Below are 21840 nucleotides of genomic sequence, written 5' to 3' on the forward strand. Positions count from 1 at the left end.
AGGATTTGATTGAATTTGGCAATGATTAAATACATGTAGGCCTATATTTTGACATTAAATGCCCATACCTCCATGTCTTTATACTATTTGTCACAAGTTCACAACATAGGCCTAAACATAGGGAAATATCACATACAGTCAATGGAGATATTTTACTATATGGTTACACATTTATTAATATATTTTCAAAATTATATGGCTAAAAGTATTTGTTCACAGTTTATACAAATTAGTTCATGCCTTAACAAAACATAGCCTAGTTTGTATTATCCATTAACATGGTAATTAAAACTCCTCATTGTACATCATGATATCTTATGCATATTAGGCCTATATGAACAGAAATTTGACTTTATTTAAAAGTATTGTTGTTAAATACTGTAGACATCGATCCGTTCAAAATCCATGTAAAAACAACTTATAGCCTATTTAACAAGAAAATTAAGTATGCCTAGCGCAAATATGACTATTTAAGCCCCGCCCCTCAGTTCTGTTCTATGACTGCGGTTATGAAACTGCTGGTGCTGCGGGTCTGCAGCTGGATATGTCTCACCAGGGGGGTAAAACTGTTTGGGGCGTATATCTACCGGCTCCAGGTCTGCAGCCTCCCCATACTCGTCAAACGTCACATCACTAATGAACAGGTAGGGTAAATGATGAATATCTATGTTTGTCTCTATAAAGCGGTTTTCAATGTACGTGCACACATCGTAGCTTTCCTGTTGCTCAGTGGTTAGAGCATTGCACTACCAATGGCAAGAACATGGGTTCGCTTCCAGGGGTTGCACATACTCAGATACAAAAATGTATAATATAATGCAATGTAAGTCGCTTTGGATGAAAGCTTCTGCCAAATGTAAATTATTTAGCGGTTGAAGGTCAAGCCCGTCCTCGTTTGATATCGGATATTAGTCCGTTCATGGCTGTGGTGCAGGTAATCGGAGAGGGTATTTATAACATTTAGGTGGTTGGATTTTATTGTTTTTAATGAGATTAAAGAAAGTGTGATTATTTTGAGTATTGTTAACTGTGTTTTTGTTTATTTTTATATTAGGTTTAGTTGATCGCTAGCCCATCCTTATGAACTGGAATGGCTAGCCGATCTCTCTTTTTTTTCTGTTTGTATCACTTCCCAGCCTCGTGTTGCCAGGCAACCTCTCCCTAAATCAGATTGATGCTCTCAAACACACGAACTATTCTTTTGCATGAGGTTTATGCTTGCAGTGTAATTATTTGATTTTTTTTTTTTTTTTTTTTTTTTTTGAGTGTTGTATTTATTTAATATGATTTTGGGGTTGTTTGTGTAATTTACTTTACTCTTTCTGGCTTGTGTTGGGAGAGGGTTGGCTGGTTATTAATATCTTTTTGAGGGGGAAGGAACTTTTTTCATATGTATTTTGTTGTATTTATTGATTCACTTGTATAAATAAATGATCTTTTTTTGTGATATGAGTTTTCTTCTCCCTGATTTCATTAAAGTTTTTTTTTGTTTGTTTGTTTTGGTCACCCTTGTTGGAAGTAAGAGTGGACTAGTTACATGTTCTCGTAATGTTGAGTGTGAACGTTCTCATAACAACGTTCTTGAAACATGTATTTCACATTATTTGTACTTGACTGATGGTCTCGTAATGTTGAGCAAAAACGTTCTTAGGATAACATTCTGAGAACTTGCTTTTAATGTTATTATTTGCTGAATGTTTTCATAATGTTATCATAATACATTCTGAGTACAAAGTTTATAAAAAGCGTCCTTACATTGTAATCTGTACTTACACACAGAAAAAAAGGGTTTAAAATTGTACCTTTAGGGGTACAACAGCTTGTCGCTGGGGCAGTACATTTAAAGGGACATTTTTGTACCTTTTTTACTCCAAAAAGTATACAAATATCAGAGGTGTAAAGTCCAAGTTCAGAAAGTAAAAGTCCTCCTCAGTATTTTGTTCCAGTCACCTGGATTGCCAATTAGCACAGTTTTTCAACCAGGAGGTACACAGCAAAAACTGCAGTGTTAAATTAACTCTCCTGGGAGTATATAGGCTTGTCTGAGATGCGCCTAGCCTTGCCTGAAGTTCAGCCGAGAGTAGGCGGCTGCAGTGAGAGGAGGCGTGAAAAAAGAGCAGGCAAGACGAACAGTTCTCTGTTCTAGTAGTGGATTTAAAAAAAAAAAAAAAAAAAATTCAGGTTTAAAACTTAATATTGGCAAATGTGAAATTATTACCATACATGGATGCACTCTTAAAACTGTATATAATATTCAGATTAAGTCGAGTGTCAAATATTTAGGCATAAACATTGCTTAGGACGAGGTTTTGATGGAAAAGCAAAATGTTGGAATAGATGGAATGAGTGCAAAGGCAGGCTTGATGCATGGATGCAAAGGGATTTGTCTGTTTTTGGAAGGATTTATTTAACTAAAATGGAAAGTCTTTCTAGATGTATTTGTCCTGCATCTTGTCTCTCTATTTCTAATAGAGCTATTAAGGCCATTAATCAAATCCATTTCAATTTTATATGGAGAAAACGTGTGCATTACATAAAGAGAGCACAACTTATACAAGATTACGGAAATGGAAGCCTTTGACTTCTATTGTATAAATGGAATGTTGAAGGTCAAATGGCTTGTAGCAAATTAGCTCAAAATAAATATGAATAATTAATCATAACTAGTTATAATTAATTATTAATATTTGAATCAGTTAATAAAATTAACTTAATGTAATAAAATTAATATTACAATCAATTAACCTGTTGTCCAATGAACGCAATTGTTTATTAATTCTAAGAAATGTTAATTTCCAGGTTATGGGAAATAATCTTATTGTACAGTACTTCTAAAAGCCTGTAGTCGGGATCTGCATGAATAGGGACTCCAGTATATGAGCGCAAAACACGGACAACTTTATGTGTGACATGAACAAGACTTTATTAACTAGACTAAACACTTAAACTACTCTAACATTCACACACATACATGCATACAGTTTACCGAGAGAGAGAGAGCTAAAGCAGAGTACAGGAAGCAAGAGGTTACAGCATTGTTTGACATTCAGCAGATCAACAGCCTTGAGCAAACCATCAGTTTAGTTTTAACAGGCCCTTCTTTAAAAGGGGTAAGGATACTCAATGTATCCGATAATGAGACTAAGTTTGATACTTGCATGTCTCTCCGAGTTGAATTAAAACTGTCCTGATGCAATTTGTGGAGGCTTCCGTTGAATCTTTGCTGAAATTGTCTTGACGAAAGAGATCCAGTTGGATTCAGAGGATCTTTGGTGAATGGAAGGTCTAGGCCGAGGCCTGGCACAAGCTTGGGGTTCCTTAGAAGCTTCTAGCTTCTTAAAGCGATGTCAGCATTTGTCAGTAAAAGAGAAGAAGAGGAGGAAAAGAGATTTGATCTTGTGATCAGTGAATATAAGGGGTGAAGATGTCACACTCTCTTGAGGTGTCTGAGCCAATAAGGAGTTGCCCCCACGGAGGGAAGTTTTACGAGTCTTTGTTCTGTAGCAAGATATTAGCAACTAAATCTGAACCAAGTCTCTTATGCTCATTAAGGCTGCATTTATTTCATAATAAATACAGAAAAAAACAATAATATTATAATATATTATTACAATTTAAAATGATGGTTTTCTATTTTAATATACTTTAAGACATAATTCATATTAATATATCATTCTAATATGCTGATTTGATACTCGATTATTATCAATGTTGAAAACGGTTGTGTTGCTTAATATTTTTTTTTTTTGGAACCTGTGATACTTTTTCAGGATTCATTGATGAATAAAAGGTTAAAAAGAACAGCATTTATCATAATATAAAGATTTTCTTAGTGTAATTTGAGATCAATTTTATTTCACTGGTGTGATGTCAGATGTCATTCTAGTAGTATTTCCATGTCTTCAAATGACAGTGTAATAAGGATTGTTAAAAGGACTGTGCATTTATAGATGTTTAAATTCATAGTACAAAATAATACATGGTGTTCAGTAACATATCTAAAGGTAATCAAGCTTACACAGTTTGCATGTTAATACAAAAGACAAGAGCATTTGTGTGGTTAAATTGCAATTAATTTATATGCACCCAGAGAACAACAAACTCAATTTAACTTAAGTAACCCTCTGCTACTCCTGGAACACAAAACCAACTGTTACGACCCCTGATGTTGTAACATTAAACTTGGGAGAAGACACATACACATATGTCATAACCAGGTGATGTGTACAAGGCAAGGACACAAGTCTGAACAAGCAAATGATTTATTTACAATATGCAAGGGTATGAAAATAGCATGAGAAGGGAAAAATATTTTACAATGAAGAAATAGAAATAAAGAAAATGTACTATTTACACATATGCAAAAAAACGTTATTACACATTACAAATGAGTAACAAATTGGGAAGGGGAGGAGAATTTGTCAAGGGACATGATAGGCAAGATGAATGATTACAGACACACATACAGTTACACAAACTGGGAACATGCTAATCTAATCTCACAGGGTCTACACCAGTGGTCTCAAACTGCCGGCCCGCGGGCCATTTACGGCACGCCCACCACCTCTACCCGGCCCGCAACTGATCTCAAAAATAAAACATAATCCGGCCCGCTAAATTATTATTATTATTCTCTAGTTGCTACCTGTCTGATATGCAAAGAAAAAGTCGCCGTTCTAAGGGGCATTCACATATCGCGTCACATAAGCGGCCGTGCCGCATTCTCCTTTCCAATGCGCTTTCGCCCCAGTGGCGTCTGTCGTTGCTATGCAACCTTGAGCCGCGCTCTCAATCGCTTCTATTATGAGCGCGCTTGCCTAAATTACAGTAAAAGCACTCGACTTTAAGTCATGAGCGCCGATTTAAACCACCGAAACGCGTCCGATGCAGCCATTAAACGTTACCGATGCTCAAACGGCATCTTGGACAAATGTGGCCCAGCTGTGTGAGCACAAGCGCTGCAGGTGTCTGTCAAGAAACAGAGGAGTGTACAAATGTATTCAGGGATTGTATTTGTTCAGTACAGTGTTGTTCAGTGCAAGATTTTAATGTTATTTAAGCTAACATAAAGTAAGGGAAAATACTTCCACTAGATGTTAAAAACTAATAATGTATGTAACAATGAGAGATTTTTATTTTTTTGGCAAAATAAAGTTGATATATAGCTCCAGTTTTTTTGTTTATTTCTGACCCCTCCACGCCACAAGTGTTGCTGGTTTTGTTCCTAAATTACTGATTTTTTATTCCATATATCTTGTTGGATGTGAGAAGTCGCACCAGACTATTTCAATTAATAGTATTATATTAGTAATAGTATTATATAATTATATTACACTCTGTAACAATGAGAGAGACACTGCTGTTTACATTTAGTATGGTAAATAAGATATTTATAGTATAGGTATAAAAAATATTTTAGTAGGCCTAATGAAATTTGAAGTAGGCTAAATGAGAAATAATGCAAAGGAAAGTAAATTTTCTGAAATGTTGCGCTTTCTTGCGCTTGAAGGATAATATGGCCCTCCTATGAGGTGTCGATCACAGAAACGGCCCCCCGACAATTTGAGTTTGAGACCCCTGGTCTACACTGTAGTCCCTAGAAAACACAGATAGAGGCTATAACACAACAGAAGGCCTCACGAATGGCGTCTTGACTCCAATTTTATGCCATGGTGAGACGGGGTCAATGATGTAACTGTAAACACAGGGTCAGGGGCTGTGACATTATGAAAGTGAAAGTAGGGAAAGCACTCAAGGGAAGAAAAAAAACAACAACAAATATTAAAGGGTTAGTTCACCCAAAAATGAAATTTCTGTCATTAATTACAGAGATAGTTGTAGAGACAGTGCAGCGCTTCCAGGTTATACATCAGAACGCCGAATCTCAATGCATGTGTGTGATACTGAGGCAGACCCTCTCTTGTGAATCTGAAACCTCTCAGATTTTATCAAAAATTTCTTAATTTGTGTTCTGAAGATGAACAATGGTCTCACGGGTACAGAACGACATAAGGGCGAGTAATTAATGACAGAATTTTCATTTTTGGGTAGGGGTGTAACGATACGCTCAGGTCACGATACGGTACGTATCTCGATACAGAGTTCACGATACGATACGTATCACGATATTTTGAACAAAATGAAACTGAAATTCAAACAAGATTTATTAAAAAAACATGAACAAATTTCAATAATTTTCCTTGTTGTACATACAAGATCACATTTCAATAAAATAAATAAATATACAATTTTAATAAAAACCTTCTGTATTCAAATTAACAGTTGAATAGGGCTGTCTGTCACTGAAAAAAAATGTTACATTTAACATGAACTTAGAATTATGAATAGGGGCCGTTCACATATCGCGTCTAAAAACGCGTGGAAGGCGCGGCCGCACCGCTTCTCCTTCTTTCCAAAGCGCTTGCGCTCCTGTGGCGTCGGTCGTTGCTATGCAACCATGAACTGAGCTCTCCAAGAGGATCAGGATGTTTCTGCAAAGGATAAATGATTTCTAGCCCTTGCATTAGTTTTACTACGAGATATATTGATGGAGATAAGATATAAAAACCACCATGAACAGCTATGATCAGCTGTTCGGCTGAGCTTTTGATGTTTTGTTACGGAAAGGCCATAGCTGATCGGTTGATTCTTGTCACACGACCTGCGGTGCGCTTGCGGCATTCTGAGAAGTTGAGAATTGCATGCGCTTCGCGACCGCGTTGATCCCATTATGAGCGCGCCTGCCGCCCGGCTACATTTGAAAATAATAACCGACTTGCACGCGGAAAAGACGCAATATGTGAACGGCCCCACAGAACTTCTTAAAGCAAAGCATCGCAAGCGTCTTTTGCTTTTCTGTGAGCACAGCTGTTGCTGTGCACTGCGGTGAAAGAAAGCCACGACTTTTCTCACGCGACCATGCAAGAGACTGACATGAGAAACGTTTAAACCTGCTTGCAAGATTCAATGTGTGCCCGAAACACTTACTGAACTAGAGAGCTGATTGAGACACACCATCTACGATAAATCGTTACACCCCTAATACTTATAGTAATTTAAAAATGTGGTAGCATTGGATCTGGACAGGAAGGATAACTCTGGGAGTTGGAAGGGGTGTGTCGCGATTCTGCCTTCTCACATCGCGATACAGGTTCGTGGACCTGCGTATCGCGATTTCGGTTTCATATCGCATATCGTTACAGCCCTATTTTTGGGTGAACTAAATCTTTAACATAATGCATTTTGATTGAGTTTGTGGTACACAATCTTCCTCATTTCCACTGCATGGCGTTGTGTCAGCTGGCTTGGACTGATGCCTCTCGTCAGGGTAAGAGCATTCTGGACAGATGAATTAAAAATATTTAATGCCATATAAAATTCCATTTATGTATTCAAAAGAAAATGTTGCACAAAGGAACAAGTTGTGTATATGAAGCTCTGTAATGCCTTACCAGTAGTACAAAAGCCCCACAACTGCTGGCATCTTTTTGTGGTGCAGAGCAGAGACCACCGTATTCCCAGAATCCTCCCAATTCATTGGTATGACTGTTCCTCACAGCCATATACCTCCTGAGTAAATAAGTGGAATACATTCAATTATTTACAAGGTTAAATGGAGTATTTCTAATGTTTCCATAATCCGGCCTAGTTCAACATTAGATTACATCTAAGTGTTCTTTCACACTGGCAGTTTAGTTCTGAACAGATCACAGGTCGCATGAAAAAATGATAATGTAAAATCTGTCATAAGACCCTGGAGCACACCGGGGTACTGAACCTGACAGTAGGAGCTGGTCTGAGCTCAGTGAGAATCACTGTAGCACTAATCACTATGGCATGATTCACATGATGTTGACAGTGTGAAAGCCCTTAAAGATCAATATGATGGCCAATAAACAAGCAGAACTTAATCCTGTTGGAGTGAAGAGTAAAAATATGTACAATATGACACTACAATAGACTATGATAAAAAAACATGTACAGTAACATTACTCAATTTGTAAAAATTCTACATCTTACCTCCACATATCAACATACAAGACATTGTTTCCTAACATTGAGTCCAGTATTGATACTTCCATATTCAGAAGTATCCAGTGATTGTCACTCACATTGATTAAAAGGAAAATCCACTTCATTTGGGAGAACACCTTAAAATAAAAGACATCAAGAAAAAAAAAAGTGACCATACTGTTGAGATAACATTCACTTTCTTTCTATGCAACCCATGACTACAATGTAAATATGCGATTAAACTTTAATGCTAGGAGACTAAATGTCTATCATCAGCCATTGGTTAATAAATTACATTTCACTGGCCAGTGTTTGAAATAGATGCTAAGTCCAGTATAAGTTCAGCACAGATATATTTTCACTTGCTTTGTCTTGAACACTGAGTGCTTGAAAGTTTTGCTCTGCACTATTTCAATTAATCTCAATGGATGCACAGAATATTTGACGTACCGTAAACTCTGTGAATGCGCACGACTCACTGTCACTTAGTGTTTCTCACATACACAAGTGAGAGAGAGAGTCTGTCATACCATGTAGAATTGACATGCTACATGTAAATTATATTCTGTTTTATTTTCCTGTCAAAAAACAGACTTCCACTGCCGGTTGTAGTGTGCACAAAAAACAAACAAAAATAATAACTTTATTCAACAATTTCTTCTCTTCCATGCCATTCTCCTCAGTATTGGCTGATGCTGTACACATGAGCAGTACGACACATGCATGTGATGCTGATGCAGGAGCTGGCCAATAATGAGTTGCCGTCCTGAAGTAGAACACGGAAGCACTGAAATGTGTTCACAATGTAAACAGTGTATGAGAATGACAGGGAAGAGAAGAAATGGTTGAATTAAGTCATTATTTTTGTTTTTGCACAAAGTATTATTGTCGCTTCATAACATTAAAGGGTTAGTTCACTCAAAAATTAAAATAATGTAATTTATTACTCACCCTCATACCGTTCCACACACGTAAGACCTTCGTTCATCTTTAGATCACAAATTAAGATCCAATCCGACGGCTCTGTGAGGCCTACATAGGGAGTAATGACATTTCCTCTCTCAAGATCCATAAAGGTACTAAGAACACATCTAAATCAGTTCATGTGACTACAGTGGTTCAACCTTATTAAAAGCGACAAGAATATTTTTTGCAAAACAAAATAACATAATATCTAGTGATGGCTGATTTCAAAACACTGTTTCGGAGCGTTATGAATCTTTTGAGTCAAATTAGTGATTCAGATCGCATATCAAACCGTTAAACTGCTAAAATCATGTGACTTTGGCGCTTCAAACCACTGATTTGATTCATAAAGGTCCAAAGCATCAAGAAGCAGTGTTTTGAAATTGGCCATCACTAGATATTGTTAAAAAGTCGGGTTTTTTTTTTTTTTGGCACACACACACACACACAAATTCTTGTCACTTTATAATATTAAGGTAGAACAACTGTACTCACATGAACTGATTTAAATATGTTTTAAGTACCTTAGATCTTGAGAAAGGAAGTACCATTGCTGTCTATGCAGGCCTCACTGAGCCATCGGATTTCAACTAAAATATCTTAATTTGTGTTCTGAAGATGAATGAAGGTCTTATGGGTGTAGAAAGACATGAGGATAAGTAATAAATGACATTATTTTCATTTTTGGGTGAACTAACCCTTTAAAACTGAACCACTGCAGTCACGTTGAATGTTTTAACAATGTCTTTAGTACCTTTCTGGACCTTGAAAGAGGTAATTTAATCGCCGTCTATGGAGGAGTCATATACCTCTCAGATTTAATCAAAAATATCTTAATTTGTGTTCCAAAAATGAACAAAGGTCTTATGGATTTGGAACAACATGAGGCCAATAATTAATGACAGAATTTCCATTTTTAGGTGAACCCTTTAAGTTCTATTAAAATGCATTCATTCATTTTTATTCATAATGGTTACCACAATTAAGTTTTACTTAAAGGAACACTTTTTTTGAAAATAGGCTCATTTTCCAACTCCCCTAGAGTTAAACAGTTGAGTTTTACCATTTTCGAATCCATTCAGCCGATCTCCGGGTCTGGCAGTAGCATTTTTAGCATAGCTTAGCATAGTTCATCGAATCTGATTAGACCGTTAGCATCTCGCTCAAAAATGACCAAAGAGTTTCGATAATTTTCCTATTTAAAACTTGACTCTTCTGTAGTTACATCGTGAACTAAGACTGACGGAAAATGAAAAGTTGCATTTTCTAGGCCGATATAGCTAGGAACTATACTCTCATTTCGGCGTAATATTCAAGGAACTTTGCTGCCATACCATGGGTGCAGCAGGAGCAAAGATATTACGCAGTTCACCCAAAAATGAAAATTCTGTCATCATTTACTCACCCTCATGTTGTTCCAAACTTGTATAAATTTCTTTCTTCTGTTGAGCACAATTTTGATTAAAGTTTGTAACCAGGCCACTCTGGGGCACCATTGACTTCCATAGCAGGAAAAAAAACTACTATGGAAGTCAATGGTGCCCCAAAACTGTTCAGTTTAACACATTCCTCAAAATATCTTCCTTTGTGTTCAACAGAAGAAAGAAATTTATAAAGGTTTGGAACAACATGAGGGTGAGTAAATGATGACAATTTTCATTTTTGGGTGAACTATCTCTTTAATGTAAAAAGATGTGCCATTTTACAAAGATAAGCTGTTTTGGTGGAATCATTCATATATATATATATATATATATATATTCATATATATATATATATATATATATATATATATATATATATATATATATATCTCTACACACCTCAAACTCTTTGTGCTCCTCAAACCATTCCTGAACCATTTTTGTTTTGTTGCAGGAGCATTATCCGGCTGAAAGAGGCCACAGCCACCAGGGAGTACCGTTTCCATGAAAGGGTGTACATGGTCTGCATCAATGCTTAGGTAGGTGGTACGTGTGGTAAGTGGTACATCCTCTGACAAATCTTCCACCTGCCAAACCAGAAGATGTGGCCCTTTTTCTTTCTTTCTTTTATCATCAGACCTACAATGAAAAGACAACAAATTGTAATAATAATCTTCAGTTCTATAAAAGCAACCAAAACATCTCTTATTGTCATTCTTATCAAACAATGAAAGTGTTTCTCTCTTGTGGCATTCTAGTACAGTGCTGAGGTCCGATTGCCTCGCGAAGCCAGACACAGTGTTTTTTGAGATGTTCAGCACTTTAAAATAATCAGGGAGCCATTCTGTTCCAAAAGATTTAGGAAGGTAGTCTGTAAGGAAGGACTAGGGAGAACATTGTGCATTTGAATAGACTTTTGAACTTTATATATTATAAGCTCTCCTAGAGTATTTCTGGTCTGGTCTGCCTCTGTCATTATGCACAGGAAATAGAGGACCTAAAAAAAAAAAAAAAAAGTAGCCTATAAATGTGAAAACAGATTCTTCTTATATCATATATTGTATGTGCACTTCAGTGGCTCCCTGATTGTTTTAAAGTGCTGAACATTTCAAAAAACACTGTGTCTGGCTTTGTCACCAATAAATCGGACCTCAGCACTGTACTAGAATGCCACAAGAGAGAAACACTGACATCTTTCATCAACCTGAGACACCACGCAACATATAAAACATTACCAGTTGCCAATATGTAATATACTGTTTCAGTAACTTATACAGTTAAAATAAGTAACGTTAAAACAGCAGACACTTACAATCGCTGAAACACCAAACTACACTGACAGGTGTTTGAATCCTGTGAGCCGTAATTAGGACGTTCACTCTACAAATTCACTTTGTAAGTAATTATTTGATGACATTTGACCGTTCTTGTTTGAAAAAAGAGAATATTAAACAAACCTCTAAGTAACCGTTGTTTCGCCGTCTTTTCGGCGCATGCTCCTGACCCTCCTTCTGTATTTGGGTAAAGTTGGTTTTATATTCGCACATTCGGACTTCTGATAAATTCAGACTTTCCAATAAATGTGCAATAAACTTACAAAATTTTTCACAATCAATCAAAATAGGCAAGTATTGTTTTAATGGCATATTTACTTGTGAATGTCCACTGAATGTCCAATGTAGTCCGAATGTGCGAATATAAAACCAACTTTACTTTTTCTTTCTGGTGTCAAACCGAAACCCTAGGATCTGGATTATTTTTTTTATTATTATTTAATTGTGTTTATGTGAAAATGAGGTTTCCAATAATTTTGGTCTCGGTGTTATTGTTTGTACTCAACCCAGGTAATAGTTGAGCAGTTTGATTTCAGCTCTTATCGCTTTGCTACAGTTTGATATTTTGGCTCGACCATTGTAAGCAGGGGCGCCGCTAACGTTAGCAAATTTGGGCCCTATGAAAGAATATGAGGTTGGGTCCCTACCGCACAAAAGAAGTCAAACTAGCTATCCAAAATCTTTGTCTGCATTTTAATAATAATGACCTATTACTTTTGCTATTGCTTTTGACCTCTAGGTATCAGTATTTAGTCAGAGACCTCCCATGGCTGTAGCTAGCACTTGCAGATATAATAAAATAGCCCTACAGTACATCAAATATTCATGTTCATAGTCAAATTCAAGAAGGTCCATATTTTAAAGCTCTTTCTAACTTGTAGCCTACTCTGCCTTAAAATAACAGTTCTTGTAACTGTTAAACTACTTGGGTAAAGTTGGTTTTATTTTCGCACATTCGGACATCCGTATTCAATAGCCTTGTTAATCACACTACATTGGACATTCACAAGTAAATATGCCATTAAAACAATAGCTACTTGCCTATTTTGATCGACTGTGAAAAATGTTGTAAGTTCACAATCGTTGGTTGTCAATATCATGTCGCTGCTTAAAATTTGCAAACATTAAATTATTGCACATTTACTGGAAAGTCTGAATTTATCAGAAGTCCGAATGTGCGAATATAAAACCAACTTTACCAGTCTGTTAACTAGCATTTGATACAATAAGGATATAATTACAGGTAAGACCATTTTCTCTTTCTTTTTTTTATAGCATGTGTTATGAAAACAGCAAAACAGTTAGAAACTATAGCTACAACATGCCACAGCTGTAATATAAATCTTTAGTGAAAAAAATCTATTCCCTTAACAGATTATCTATTATCAATTCTACAACTAGTCAAAATTTGCCACAATAAATAAAACAGAATGTGATAAATTCTAGTAAATGTGGTCATCGTGAGTTTAAAAAGCTTGCGGGATGATATTTCCCCTCTTTTCATCAGTCATTTTAATGGCTGTTTTAGATCATGTTCGACTTTAACGTCTTACTATCCTCAATAGAATTCAAATGGGTGGCACATTTTCTCATTCAGCGTCTCATAGGAACGGCTGCAAATCTTAACACTTTTGGAGCGCGCTGGTGCGCCTAAAGCGAGGCGCGCCACTCATGCAAAATTAAACAGTTGGGCTTCAGTCACAGTCGTTTTGCGCAGACAATTGATCCATTCAGTTCGTACAGCTTATGGAAGCTCAGAACGCGCGATGTATATAATTAATTAATAGCCAGATGATTCTACGTTCCTGTGTGGGCAATCAGAGTACCGGCAACATGTGAGAAGAGCCGGTACTGCGTATTATCTCTAAAGTGGACACCCAACTGTGATGTTGTAAGATGTATAAAAAAGAATGAAAACAAAAGCTAACTCCAAACGGTCGTCTTTAATGTAGGAAGCATCAGTAACATTGCCATAGCAAATCAACAACTCAACTGTCTTCATCACCTTTCTATGTTTCTTATTAGGTTTTACTGCCCTCTAGCGACCACACTTAGTATCACAATTATTCATAGAACACAACACCAACTTAATATATGATTTACCATCTGAATCTAACCTTGTCATGTCAATAAATGGAAAAGTCAGTTTATTATCATGTTAATTATTGTGTCTTTCGTCCCAACAGCTGAAATCAATGGAGATCACAGTTATATCTGTACAGATGTTCAGTGTAAAGATGGTGATGAGAGATTCAGAGACAGACTGAAGCTGGATCATCAGACTGGATCTCTGACCATCATGAACATCACAAACACAGACTCTGGAGAATATACACTAAAACACATCAACAACTTCATCAGAGAAAAGATCTACAATGTTACTGTCCGTGGTGAGTCATTTAATGAATGTTACACCTGATATTAAGATGCGTTTTGGTCGATCAGATGACAAGCAGGCGATTTCCCGTTTACACCTGGTATTAATATTTACGCATTAGGTCAGTAGACGGTCTTTAGTGGCTGTTCGATCACATTCGACCATATGAGCTTTTACACTATGAAAGCAATCCAGTCGATTGCGTTTTCGACTACCTCTGAATGTAGTCAAAAGTGGACAAACCCCAAATGTTTTAGACCACTGTTACAACCCTTCTTTGGGTATTAAATGTCTAGAGAGTAAGAAGAGAAACACTTAGGCCAGTTTTGACAATCATCACCATAAAACACTGAAAACATATGAGAGAAGCAGGAGACTGTGAAGCAATTACCAGTAAGCTTATGTTTATTTTTAAACAGGCTAAGATACGTATTTTTCAAGGAAAATATAATAAACAATATTAATTTACAAGCCAGAAAGAAAGAAAGAAAGAAAAAAGAAAACAGCAACAGTATTTAGGAACTGGGGAGGACACAGGGAACTGGACTGTGCCAAATAAAAGAAAAGAATAAAACCTCTTTTGCTACATATTTTTAATGGTTTAAATGTATACTCTACATGTTTGACCACTTATGAACTATCATTTAGCCTTCTATATGTTGTCTGACTGTGTCGTTGCTGCATTACCATCACCAATAAATAAATTACTTAAATTAGAGCACAAATTTGTTTACAAGAGAACAAATTTCTTCATTGATCTAGTCACTTAAGTTTGCTCTCAGAATGCACCAGATTTATGCATTTAAATTTAAAATGTAAAAAAATTCCTCCAGAGGCGCATGCCACAGGACCCCCTTAGAGGAACCAATGTACACCCACCACAGTTTAACAAAATCCTCTGAGAAAGACAGAAGAAAAGACATGGGAGAGAAATATAGGACTATAACAACCCCGTTTACACCTGTATTTAGCTTCATCCACTTGCATCGACCAAAATGCATCTTAATTCCAGATGTAAACAGGGCCTTATTCTATATTAATGCAGTAAATACTTAATGTCTTTGAAACATTCATTTTTTTATTCATTTCTTTATTTAACCAAGTTAAAAACTCATTGAGATTAAAATCTCTTTTAAAAGAGAGACCTGGCCAAGAAAGCAGCAGCAATAACATAGACATACAAATACACATCAAGACAAAAAATAAATAAATAAATACAATCAAGGATCACAGCAGCAATTTACCAAAGGATAAAACACACAATCTGTTAAAAGTAACTTAAACTCATTTAGTAATGGAAGCAATAAATAACAATAAATAATATTTTATTATATGAATATTATAAATATTATTTTCAGTATAAATATGGTGATGATTATCTCTAAAGCGGACACCCAACTTAATATATGATATACTATCTGAATCTAACCTTGTCATGTCAATAAATGGGAAAGTCAGCCAGCTGTTTATTATCATGTTAATTATTGTGTCTTTCGTCCCAACAGCATGGGCATTTTTCTTTTTACCCCTAATACCATACTTTTACACATTCTTCTGTTATTGAAAAACTGTTGCTTTAATTAGCTTAAAATAATAAATAAGACAATTGATTTAAAATATATTCAATAATTTTAGAGATTCTCATTTGCTACTTAAATCTGCCACATTATAATAAAACATCAAATATTAGATCAAATTAGCGCAGAATAAACTTTGCGCTGCAGCCCGCAAACGCATCAAGAATCAGACAAGTTTCACAAAATGAATCATAAAAAGCAGATGTTTTGGAAAGTTTTTGTGGCATCTAGTGGTTTAGAGCAGCGGTTCCCAAACTTTTTTTCCTGCGCACCCCCTTCTATGTCCCAACCGGGTTGGCGCCCCCCCAATCACCATTTAAAAAAAAAAAAAAACGCAACAAAGCTTTGTTTTATTGCCATATAAAGACTCATGTTTAATCATGCACAAATAACCAGAACACGCATGACAATAACAACATCAAAAAAGTTTCAATATACTGCAACAAAGCTACGCACAAGCTTCCACTTTTAAGAGGACGAGTGACAGACACAGGCTCAGTAACAGAAAGCACGGTTATTTTCAGCCGCGTAAAAGAAACATTGCAGCAATAGGCTATACCCAATATCCCTCTCCTCCTTCGTGACTAACAACTTTATCATAAGACGTCCCACTTGACAGTTTCCCTGATTTCAGCCAGTTAAGCATATTTATAATATATATATGGAATGAATTAAATGAGTTGGCACGCATGTCTAGCCTGCAGTGCATAAAAGAAGAGCAGTGCGTAGAAGAAGACAGCAGCTGTCGTCTTCTACGTTTCTATCAAAAACTAATAAATTATAGTTTTTTATTTAAAATAAAAGCGATTACAAAGGAAATGTTTACTGTTCATGTTTTTTTTTTTATTGTATGGAAAAATCCCACTTAAAAAAACAGACCGCCATTACATTTTTCCTCTCGCGCACCCCCTAGTGGCAGCTCGCGTACCCCTGGGGGTGTGCATACCACACTTTGGAAATCGCTGGTTGAGGGGAAAATAAAATCAAAGGTGCCTCTTCTCCCCTGGAGCCTTTAGCCTCGTTGTACCCTACTAAAAATAAAAGCAATGCTTTGTGATTAAAATAGTTTCTGTGTGTGTGTGTGTGTGTGTGTGTGTGTCTCATATGATGTTCATTAAAATGTTCAGAATCATTCATGAGAGTCATGTATGTTTATCTGATGAGTGAATGTGTGAATCAGTGATGTTCTTCTGCTGTTTGTTTGAATTTTACATTATAAAGACAGACAGATTTCTCTACTCACAATTCTTTATGATCCGGTAAAAAACATTTCTCAGCACTGTCCTGTTGTTTAGTTTTGTTTGGCTCATGATTGACTATTAATTTCTTTTTCAGGTATTTCTGATGATGATATTGTTGATGTGTCAGTGACGGAGGGAGATCCAGTCACACTATACACTTATGTTCACAAACATGAACAAGAGGTTTTTAAATGGTATTTTAATAAAACTCGCATAGCTGAAATCGATGGAGATCACAGTGACAACTGTACAGATGTTCAGTGTAAAAATGGTGATGAGAGATTCAGAGACAGACTGAAGCTGGATCATCAGACTGGATCTCTGACCATCATGAACATCACAAACACAGACTCTGGAGAATATACACTAAAACACATCAACAACTTCATCAGAGAAAAGATCTACAATGTTTCTGTCCGTGGTGAGTCATTTAATGAATGTTTAAAAACAGGTTTAAATGACATCATTGTTAGATTTTTCTGCAGTAACATTCAGAGTTGTTCTTATCTCTAGGCCCTGTTTACACCTGATATTAAGATGCGTTTTGGTCGATCAGATGACAAGCAGGCGATTTCCCGTTTACACCTGGTATTAATATTTACGCATTAGGTCAGTAGACGGTCTTTAGTGGCTGTTCGATCACATTCGACCATATGAGCTTTTACACTATGAAAGCAATCCGGTCGATTGCGTTTTCGACTACCTCTGAATGTAGTCAAAAGTGGACAAACCCCAAATGTTTTAGACCACTGTTACAACCCTTCTTTGGCTATTAAATGTCTAGGGAGTAAGAAGAGGAACATTTAGGCCAGTTTTGACAATTATCACCATAAACACTGAAAACATATGACAGAAGCAGGAGACTGTGAAGCAATTACCAGTAAGCTTATGTTTATTTTTAAACAGGCTAAGATACGTTATTTTCAAGGAAAATATAATAAACAATATTCATTTACAAGCCAGAAAGAAAGAAAGAAAGAAAAAAGAAAACAGCAACAGTATTTAGGAACTGGGGAGGACACAGGGAACTGGACTGTGCCAAATAAAAGAAAAGAATAAAACCTCTTTTGCTACATATTTTTAATGGTTTAAATGTATACTCTACATGTTTGACCACATATGAACTATCATTTAGCCTTCTATATGTTGTGTGACTGTGTCGTTGCTGCATTACCATCACCAATACATAAATTACTATTAGAGCACAAATTTGTTTACAAGAGAACAAATTTCTTCATTGATTTAGTCATTTAAGTTTGCTCTCAGAATGCACCAGATTCATGCATTTAAATTTAAAATGTAAAAAAATTCCTCCAGAGGCGCATGCCACAGGACCCCCTTAGAGGAACCAAGGTACACCCACCACAGTCTCACAAAATCCTTTGGTGAACACATAACATCCTCGGGCGTTCAACAGCGAAACGGTTTGAGAACAACTCCTTCACATCAGCGCATTCAACCCACTCATCCTGAATGATTGACAGCCAAGGCAACCACTCAGTGCATCACCTACAAATATTAAAATGAGAGAGAGAGAGAAAGACAGAAGAAAAGACATGGGTGAGAAATATAGGACTGTAACAACCCCGTTTACACCTGTATTTAGCTTCATCCACTTGCATTGACCAAAATGCATCTTAATTCCAGATTTAAACAGGGTCTTATTCTATATTAATGCAGTAAATACTTAATGTCTTTGAAACATTCATTTTTTTTTTCATTCATTTCTTTATTTAACCAAGTTAAAAACTCATTGAGATTAAAATCTCTTTTAAAAGAGAGACCTGGTCAAGAAAGCAGCAGCAATAACATAGACATACAAATACACATCAAGACAATAAATAAATAAATAAATAAATAAATACAATCAAGGATCACAACTCATTTAGTGATGGAAGCACAGTCAGCTTTAAGACATTTTGTAAGGTATTCCAAACAGTAGAAGCATTATATTTAAAGTCCACGTGAACCAGAAGTTGCAAACGACTTTTCTCCATGTGTTGTGACGTATTTCCAAGTGAAACAGAATATTGAATAGAGGGCAGAGTTTACTTTAGCGCTCCTCCTGCCCATCTCTCACTCATAGCAGATGAACGGTTGCAGAGGAGTGGTTTACACGTTTTCAACCCAAGCTGTCAAACTGATGTTATCAGAGAAGGAACGCCATTCCAGACCAGAAGTAACTTTTCAGATTTTGATTAGAGATTACCGCAACAAACAATTTTTTTTCTGTGTTTTAACTTGGACGAATTAATTGTTCACCACAAGACTAGTAATATGCACTTATAGTATATAGGGTTGCTTTTGATTTCATCTGTACTTTAAAGCCTCTTTTATCTAGCTCTGTTCAAACTCGAGGAACTTTAAGATATAACAAATTGTTTGATCGAAGATTGTAACAAACATTTGTGTTTGTAAAGTTGAGACAAGTAAGATGGAGCTAGACCACAGATAGACTTATAAATAAAACAATACCAATTAAAAGTACAAAGATGGCAACTCAGCCTTATGATATATAGTGCAATGATGTGCTTGATAGCTAGTAATAAAACGTAAAGCACTATGATAAACGGTCTCAAGTTTTTTAAAAAAATAATGTACTGGGGCAGTCATGTAAAGCAGGGGCCGTATTCACAAAACATCTTAAGGCTAAAAGTAGCTCCTAACTTGCTGATTTAGGAGAAACTCTTAAAAATAATGGGCGTGTCAGTCCTAATTTTAGGACTCCTAAATTTTTGCTCTAAGAGTATTTCACAAAGCATTTTAGCGTTAAAACTAGCTCCTAAATCTGTGAAACATTAGGAGTAGTCAAGAGGACTCCTAAGTCACTACCCCGCTAGAAATTTTACGTTCCCAGAACATTGTCAGAACGTCCCCACTGGTGTTGAGTAACGTTCCCATTATGTTCACAGACGGTCACGATGTGGAGTTCTTTTAAGGTTTGGGGGACGTTATTTGGTGGACCTTCAGGGAACATTCAAGACATTCTCTGAACGTTTAGGGAACCATACTTTATTTGGAAATGTTCTCAGAACGTCCCCGCTGCCCTTGTCAAAAACTTGACTAATAAAAGTGGCTGTTCAAACAAAAACTATTTTCACTTAAACCTCTTTACAGGTATTTCCTGGATTAATATTATGAAACCTTTTCTTTAAATTGCAAATCTCTTGCATTAAGTCATTAACTGACAAAAACACACACATGAGCTAAATGTAACTGCTGTATCACTGCATCAGTAACTACACAGTTACTGTCTTTAAATAAAGCAACATGCAGCAGAACATCAGTGTTTCTGGATCATCACTGACTGAAGCACAGGAGCTACCCTTCAGCACAATGGTGACACATAAAACTCAGATAACACAAACAACATTAAACAATAACAGGGGCTGTATTCACAAAACATTTTATCTTACCACTAAGAGTTCTCCTAAATAGCAGTAAAAGTTCTTAGCTAAGAGTTTTCTCTTAAAAGCTATTCACAAAGCTGCTGAGACCAACTTTTACTAAGGAATAGACTGAAGTCTTAAGCTAAGAGTAAGGGCGGGGTTGACCTCGTTGCTATGGACTATACACACAGTGATTGGCTGATGGGGAGGAGTCAGCGATTTAATCATAGAAACATTGTAGAATGAGGTGTCATGTTTCCATATTAAAATAAAGGTTTAAAAATACAAATGTTGCCCTATTCAAATATATGTTTTTTTAATAAAAATGTTCCCACAGTCAAAATAAAATGTTGACATATTTTTGCCATAAAGGTTTTAAAATGTAGGCTAAGTGTCACTAATTAAACTATACAGTTAATTGTCCACCTCTTGGTTGTCTGCATCTCAAGAGAATGCAGAATTCAACCGACAAATTATGTTTTATAAACAAAGTTTGGGAGAAACACATTCAAACGGTCTTTCTAATCAGCACGAGAAGAGGAATAAATACACAGATGAGATTATATATATATATTATATATATATATATATATATATATATATATATATATATTTTTTTTACTCTATTAAATTATTTGTAAGTATGAACCCATGAAAACCACTGCCACAGGTAATCAGACAATATTTATTTATTTGTTAAAGATTAATTTTTGGCGTCTCATCATAGATTCAAATCTATAAATCAAATTTTTTTTATTGCATTTATGAAGAAAAGGTTCAGCACCCAAGGCTCCATCACTATTGCCTCAATGGTGTACAGTGTCTTTGGGTGGATTAGGACTGTTTGTGATTTGGTCTTAGTGACTTAGGAGTCCTCTTGACTACTCCTAATGTTTCACAGATTTAGGAGCTAGTTTTAGCACTAAAATGCTTTGTGAAATACTCTTAGAGCAAAAATTTAGGAGTCCTAAAATTAGGACTGACACGCCCATTATTTTTAAGAGTTTCTCCTAAATCAGCAATTTAGGAGCTACTTTTAGCCTTAAGATGTTTTGTGAATACGGCCCCAGATCTCTCTAGATATCTGCATCTTCACTTATTACAAACCACTCTGACTGTGTTTCTTTCATACAAATCTTCTTAATGAGGTGTTGATGTTTTATCAAAATTTATAGATATCACCGTTACGGAGGTAAGCGCTTGCTTTAGTTGGGCTCCTGACCCTTGACAATTTGACATTATTTTTTCTCCATTTGTTGTAACTGTGTTTTTCTAAAGCATTTGTTACTATGAAACATTGTGAGAAAATAAATATGATTAATTGGGTTTGGATGCTTAGTCATTGTTGTTGATTTGATCATTATACAGTGACCTTATTCACTGATCTTCAAATATTGTGTTTTCTTTTATGTAAACATATGATAATGCATAAGATCCTGTACTTCTTTGAAAGTTTTTATCCTTATGCAGAAATTATTCAGACAGCATCATGTAGATTCACACAGACATCAAGATTCTG

At 36.0% G+C, this 21840-nt stretch overlaps 1 protein-coding gene and 1 long non-coding RNA gene across 7 annotated transcripts in view; both read left to right on the forward strand.

Annotated features, from left to right (window-relative positions):
- The first annotated feature begins 337 nt into the window (after positions 1-337).
- LOC125263501 lies at positions 338-11043 on the forward strand. Its single transcript, XR_007183831.1, has 2 exons — positions 338-644; positions 10858-11043. It is a non-coding gene; the product is annotated as an uncharacterized LOC125263501 (long non-coding RNA).
- Positions 11044-12059: 1016 nt separating this feature from the next.
- LOC125263495 (carcinoembryonic antigen-related cell adhesion molecule 1-like) overlaps positions 12060-21840 on the forward strand; it is a 174655-nt gene continuing 164874 nt past the window's right edge. For 2 of the 6 annotated variants that reach the window (XR_007183825.1, XM_048182491.1), the window contains exons 1-3: positions 12079-12247; positions 13924-14127; positions 17027-17353. Coding sequence is in view for 4 of the 6 variants with exons in the window: in XM_048182491.1 (XP_048038448.1) it covers positions 12091-12247; positions 13924-14127; positions 17027-17353 (688 nt within the window). In the remaining 2 variants the exon portion in view is untranslated. Of the gene's footprint in view, positions 12248-12824; positions 12981-13923; positions 14128-17026; positions 17354-21840 lie in introns of those variants that run through there. The other 4 variants (XR_007183826.1, XM_048182495.1, XM_048182494.1 and 1 more) reach the window with 3 other exon arrangements.

The sequence above is a fragment of the Megalobrama amblycephala genome, linkage group LG2 (genome assembly GCF_018812025.1).
Source record: "Megalobrama amblycephala isolate DHTTF-2021 linkage group LG2, ASM1881202v1, whole genome shotgun sequence".
Classification (NCBI taxonomy): Eukaryota; Metazoa; Chordata; class Actinopteri; order Cypriniformes; family Xenocyprididae; genus Megalobrama; species Megalobrama amblycephala.